Source organism: Cornus florida, unplaced genomic scaffold, assembly GCF_030987335.1.
Source record: "Cornus florida cultivar Cherokee Brave unplaced genomic scaffold, ASM3098733v1 CherokeeBrave_3.0.0_Hap2_Chr02, whole genome shotgun sequence".
In the NCBI taxonomy this organism is placed as follows: domain Eukaryota; kingdom Viridiplantae; phylum Streptophyta; class Magnoliopsida; order Cornales; family Cornaceae; genus Cornus; species Cornus florida.
The window spans coordinates 36,109,189-36,115,633 of NW_026775572.1; the positions used below are offsets into that span (position 1 = coordinate 36,109,189).

The 6,445-nt window shown below is 36.7% G+C and overlaps 2 protein-coding genes across 2 annotated transcripts; both read right to left on the reverse strand.

The window, feature by feature from the left end:
- Positions 1 to 3,023: 3,023 nt before the first annotated feature.
- On the reverse strand, positions 3,024 to 4,475 carry LOC132296040 (MDIS1-interacting receptor like kinase 2-like). Its single transcript, XM_059794286.1, has 3 exons — positions 4,214 to 4,475; positions 3,422 to 4,102; positions 3,024 to 3,331 (listed from the first exon to the last, which is right to left on the reverse strand). The coding sequence occupies exons 1-3, from the start codon at positions 4,473 to 4,475 to the stop codon at positions 3,024 to 3,026; spliced, it is 1,251 nt and encodes a 416-aa protein (XP_059650269.1).
- A 1-nt stretch (position 4,476) lies between these two features.
- On the reverse strand, positions 4,477 to 6,240 carry LOC132296041 (MDIS1-interacting receptor like kinase 2-like). The gene has a single exon (XM_059794287.1). The coding sequence runs from the start codon at positions 6,238 to 6,240 to the stop codon at positions 4,477 to 4,479; it is 1,764 nt and encodes a 587-aa protein (XP_059650270.1).
- Between the last annotated feature and the right edge of the window lie 205 nt (positions 6,241 to 6,445).

Here is a 6,445-nt window from a genome sequence, read left to right on the forward strand (position 1 = left end):
TAGAGAATTGAATCTCTAGATACCAAAGAAAAACTAGGAGTTAGGCTAGATCCTTCAAGGGTTTTGAAGAGGAGGATAAGGGGAATAAAAAGTATTCCAAGCTTTATGGTCTAAAGTAAGTGGAAGGGCTTCAAAGATCAAGGTCTATGCCTAAAGCTTCAAGCTCCTTCCGTGGAGGCTAGGGTTTTCTTGTAAAGAAGAGAATGAAATAATGTGGTTAAGTGTGAGTGGAGAAAATAGAAATCCTCCACTCACTATGTGCTTTTACACCATGGTCAACACACACATCTATGGTCAATTGCACAAAAACCCTTCTTTAAAACCATAATCCCAAAGTGGCCCAAAGATATTTACAAGACTAAATTGTGAACCTACACTTGTCACCAATCCATGGCTCCTTCCTAGGCTTAATCCCACACCTACACTTGTCAACCATCCAAGCCAACAAGTGTACCAATTCTAGGCCAACAAGTGGGTGAATCCTCACCCTCCAAATGTCATCATCCAATGCATTAAAGTGTTTCCACACAAATGTCAACAAGTGGACCAATGAGAGTGTGACACTTGTCACACTTTTCAAAAATTACAAAAAGGTCCTTTTTGAAAATATCTTCCAAATTTAATTATACAATGGTCCCCAAGATGAAAAATAATTACTTTATTTAATTACACTAAAACCCCACAAGTTAAGAATAATTACACTAATGTATGCATTAATGCTCCTTTATGAAAGAAGTAAGCACTTAACATGCTTTTCTAGAAAAGTAAAAATACCGCTATCATGGAAATCAAATATCATGAATACATGCAAAACTGGAATCAAATCCGAGTACAAAAAGTGAGGTTGTGCAAGGAAAAAGGATAAACGAGAAAAAGACAAAATGTGAATAGTGTTCGGTAAAATAAAATATGGAAATGACACAATCCCCAAAGGAAGTTGTCAATTTAATGAAAAGAGTCTCAGAAATCATTCCAAAGCACTCGAGACGACATCAAGTAATGAAAAACCGAACCCAAAAAGGAAAAGATAACGGAAAAAAAAAAAATATCCGTTAAAATCTGAGAAAAAGAAAAGGAAGAAAAATGACCGGGTCATTACATTTCGTGCATAGGACTTGGAAGGAAACTGGGACAGAAAAAGAAACATCAAAAGATGGAAACTTGGAAACCTGATGTATCTAGGACTTCTTGAACCGGTTCAGCCATCTTGAACCGGTTCAAGATGGCCAGTATGGAATCCCACGGATTCTTGAACCGGTTCAGCCCTTTTGAACCGGTTCAAGATGGCCGGTCTTGAAATTATGGCAATTTTGATAATGTTGAACCTGTTCGATAAATCTTGAACCAGTTCAAAATGGACAGAATGTAAAAACTTGTTCCGAACCTTTCAAAATCCTTCCTAAATGTTCTCACTACCTCTCAAAATTTCTTGAAGTATTGTTCTCATTATCTCGGAGTGTAGTATACCATGAACACTTGACTTTCTTCAAATCCGCATCCGATCTTCAATCTTCGAAATTGTGAATTGAATAATTACAACTCAATCGGACTTGTTTTGACAACAAAATTAGCCAATTACAAAATATATATCTCACAGTAATCTCATGTACGTGCACTCACATATTAATTAAGTGGAATAAAATATTTTTCAAAAGTGTTCCTTCCTCCACTTGTCTTCCAATCCAACAAAAATAAGATTAAAAAGTTATTTGAGGTCTCAGGTTCAGGATTGAGAGCAGCCACTTTGTATAATTTGATGTCAAAAATGTTAGAACAGAGGAGACATACACTAAATAGTGCACAAGGACCTCAAAGAGAAAGCAATTAAATTGGGGATTTATCTAGATGAAATTGACAACGGAAGGAAAAGTTAGAAGTTAGAAAAAATGAAATTATAATTCTAGTCTAATCGCAACCCTGCCCATATAGAAATTTGAATTTTTTATTTTTGTTTTTTATAATTAGAATTTAGAAATTTGAATTGAAATACTTTCTTCCCACATGAGGACAGTTGTATCTTCTAATTGCTTTCCAGTGGCTTCATTCCTCTGAATACCCGTGAGACATGAAACATATTATGAACATAAAATACCATTTAACTGATATTAATTAACATGATGGATAAGAAATTACCAACAGTACGAATATTACTAAAGCAGTTACATTCGAAGATGAATGTCTTTTTCGACCAACAGAACAATTGATACTAGGCAGTAGGCACAATGGATTAGTTCAATTTAAAATTTAAAAATATATACATATATATTATAGATTCCTTTGGATGAATAGTGAAGGAAATTGGAACTGTTGAGCATAGGTCTTAAATTTACTTAAATTTTGAGTTATTGTTATGACAAAAGTGAGACGCAAGATCTTAATTTAAGAGTAACTAATTTGTGGAAAAATATGTTTTAGTCCACCTCTCCCTGTAGTCATCTTTGTTTTGGGTATGTTTGAAGTAAGATCACTTATGAAACTAAAGTCCTCTGTCACAATTGAGTTCTGAAATTTTCAAATTTAAGTTATCAATACATGATTTTCAATTTTAAGAAACGTGTTATTTTTTGTAGAAAAAAAATGAAGAAATAAATAGTTGGCTTGATTTAATCAATTGTTAATTTAAAATAGCTCAAGTGTCAGAAACATGCGCTTTTCTTTTTTCATAAATGAAACATGTGTTTTTATAAAAAAATTTCCTAATGACAAGATAAGATTTGAATATTAAGCGCAAGGTGGTTTCTCAGTTTGTACCATAATTGTTATAATTTACTCATGGGGTCAAAACAACAGTTAACCACTTAGTACGAAAGTCTAAACTCGTGTATGCACATTGAGGACAATGTTGAACAAACAATGCTGAAAATATATTGATACGAAGTGCATATAGATTACCAAGGACTAAAAACAGCACACTATAAGTTACAAAGAAGGGCAGAAATATTGGGCTAGCATTTGGTTTTATTTTGCAGAATATCCATACTTCCCTAAGTAACTAGTCTTCCACACAACTGAGCTGGATGGTTCTAGGAAGGTGTTACTAGGGTTGACAACATGTGTGAGACAATGTGCATAGTCGGCCTATATTGTGGATTGACATTTAAACATGCACTGGTCATCTCCGCAATTGATATCAACACCTCTTCAGCTTCGGTTGAGGGAGCTGGAAGCCGTTGGTCCAACACATCTTTCAGCATTATGTTATGACCAATAGATGTAGATGGTAGTGAGGTGGTTAGATTGCCTGGATGCTTTCCTTTGATCACTTCCAGTGTCAACACCCCAAAGCTATACACATCGCTCTTTTCGGTCACCTTCATTGTGAAAGCTAGTTCTGCAAAGAAAAAGTATAATATGATCAGTATAATTGGTCTCCAGTGTTGCATATAACAAATTAGTTTTAACAACACAGAACTGCGTTTACCTGGTGCCATATATCCATATGTGCCTGCAAGTTTACTCCAATTTGATGAGTCCAGCCTCAAAAGCTTAGCAGTGCCAAAATCTGAGACATGAGCCTCATACTCGGTGTCCAACAAAATATTGTTGCTTGATATGTCCCTATGAACAATTGAGGGTGAGCAATCATGGTGCATGTAAGATACGGCATGAGCCACCCCCTTAATGATATTCACCCTCTTGGCCCAATCCAAAAGTTTAGCCTCTTCATCTCTGCTTAGGATTGTGGCCAAGCTACCCCTTTCAAAGTGCTCACAAATCAGAAATGAATGTTGAGCATATGAACAGAAGCCATAAAGCTTGACAATGTTCTTATGTCGTAATTCAGTCAATACCCTCACCTCATTCGAAAACCCTTGGCAATCTGCTGTCTCAGATAATGGGTGAAGTTTTTTCACAGCCACTATGTTGTCTGATGCCAACTTTGCTTTGTAGACAGTTCCGTATCCTCCTTTCCCAATGCAATATGAGGCATCAAATTCATTAGTGGCTTCTAAGATTTCATCATACATTGCTCTTCCATCAAAATTAGGAATTGAAAACAGATTGTTTTCATCCTGGAAATAGCCTTGTTCAATTGGTGCTTTACCTTTCCTACTTCCAAACATGATGAGGAGTCCAATGAATGCACCAAGAAGTAAAAGTGCTCCCACAAGAGGCAATACAATTATAAGAACTAAAGTGAGTTTGTGGCTTTCCTTCACAACGTGTTAGCCATTTTTGCAAGGTTTCAATACTGTAGAATTGCCACACAAACCATTGTTCCCTTGTAATGCCTCTATGGTAGCATTTCTAAAGGCATTGTTGCTGGGAATGGGACCTCGAAACCCATTGTAGGATATGTCAACATACATCATGCTATGCATTTTTTCAAAAGCCTCTGGAAGTAAACCAGAGAGGTTGTTGTGGGAGAGATATAGCTCCTCCAAACTCTGCAAATTTTCAATTTGTGACGATATTTCTCCCATGAGCAGATTGTGACTCAAATCTAGCTCGGACAGGTGAGCTAAATTATACATTTCAGGTGGAATTTTTTTGGCTAAAATGGTTGTAGCTCAAGTTCAAGTAATACAGCTGCAAACATTTTTCAAGATTTCCCGGTATTGACCCACTCAATCTATTTATGGACATGTCAAGATACAACAGATTAGCTAGTAATCCGAGTTCTTTAGGTATACTACTAGAAAGTTGGTTGTCTTTCAAATCAAGCTTTAGCAAATCTAAGTTCCCTAGTTCCTTTGGAATATCCCCATCTAATTCATTCGAAGAAAGATCAATTACCTGAAGTCGAGATAAATTTCCTAACTCTCGTGGTATTTGGCCAGTGATATTGTTCCTTGCCATCAATATGCTAGTCAAATTTGGGCACTGTCCCCATCTATATGAGATTTCACCAAAAAAATTGTTGTTACTTGAATCCATGAAATTAAGATTTAGATAGACACCAAAAGCTTTAGATACATCTCCAGTGAGCTGGTTTCCATTGAAACGGATTCTGATTAAGCTAGAACAGTTTCTTAAGCTTTTGGGGATAGGACCCTTGACCTGGTTACTGTTTATCGTGAAGTTTTGTAGTTTTCCACCTTCGCAAATGTTTTTAGGCAAATAGCCAGAAAACTGATTATGATCCATTTGCAATACGACCAACTTCTCCAGGTTCCCAATTTCTTGTGGAATAGGACCAGAGAGTTGGTTGTCACGGAGGGACAAGAACTTCATGTTGCTTAAGTTGCCAAATAAAGTAGGAACAGAACCAATGAATTGATTCGCACTCAATTGTAGGTCATAGAGAAACTTTAACTTCCCTAATTCTTTAGGAATGGGACCAGAAAGTTGATTTTCATAGAGAAATAGTCGAGTTAGCGAGCTTATATCACCCAAGGATGCCGGGATTGTGCCACAAAGATTATTTTTATAAATAATCAGTGTCTCAAGCGATTTCAGGTTTCCTATCTCTGGTGGAATGGAATGAGAGAGCTGATTTTTGAATAGGTGCAACATGGTTAGCTTATTCAAGTTCTTGAAAGTGGAAGGGATAGGACCTGTGAGAAGGTTCGTATTCATGTCAAGAATGACAAGATTGAAGAGATTCCCCATTTCTGGAGGAATGGAACCAGTGAGTTTGTTTTCATAAAGAAACAAAGAAGCCAAGTTGCTCAATGTGCCCAAAGAAGCGGGAATGGGACCATCAAGATCATTAGTACACAAAGCAAGCTCATAAAGGGACTTTAGCTGGCCTATTTCTCTAGGAATTGAGCCATTTAGGTGATTCTGGAACAGGTGGAGGACTTGAAGAGTTGTCAGATTTCCGATTTGTGGTGGGATTATTCCGGAAAACTGATTGATGGCCAAATCAAGATAGATGAGTTTTGAGAGTTTACCAACTTGAGGTGGGATGGTACCGCAAAGAACATTCATGCTGAGATCAATATATGCAAGATGAGGGAGAGACGAAAATGGAAAATCATAGAGCGTACCTTCTACACTTGAATTTGTGAGGTTCAGTCTCCTGACACTTCCATGAATACTGCAAGAAACTCCGGACCAAGTGCATGGGATGATACTTGTTTTTGGATGGCTTGAAGAAACTGTGGCATTATAATTAGATGGAAAAATCCATGAATTTAGCACAGAATTGTTTTGGTGTTGAAGCCTGTGTTTCCATTTGAGGAGAGCTTTAGCTTCTTGAACAGAAGCAGAAGCTAAATTGGGTGAAGACAATAGCACTACAAACAAGACTAAGGAAACAAATGAGAGGAACTTCTCTAACGTTGGAGACCCCATGGTTTATGTTTGATGTGTAGCAATGCTGGTTTAAAGCTCTTATTTATATACATTTTATTCTACAGGTCGATCTACTAGTTAGTTTGGTGGTCCATTATCTTGTCACTCACACGGTAGAGAAAAAGGAGTCCATAGCCGCTAAAGTCTTGGTCTTTGTCTCTTTTCTTTTTTTCTTTTCTTTTTTTGTTTCTTTTTTTTTTTTTCT

Coding starts and splice junctions, on each gene's coding strand:
- LOC132296040 (XM_059794286.1), bottom strand. CDS start 4,475: ATGTATAATTTAGCTCACCTGTCCGAGCTAGATTTGAGTCACAATCTG. Junction 4,103..4,213: donor GGCATTACAAGGGAACAATG/GTTTGTGTGGCA, acceptor CTCTTGTGGGAG/CACTTTTACTTCTTGGTGCA. Junction 3,332..3,421: donor ATATGGATATATGGCACCAG/GTAAACGCAGTT, acceptor TTTTCTTTGCAG/AACTAGCTTTCACAATGAAG.
- LOC132296041 (XM_059794287.1), bottom strand. CDS start 6,240: ATGGGGTCTCCAACGTTAGAGAAGTTCCTCTCATTTGTTTCCTTAGTC.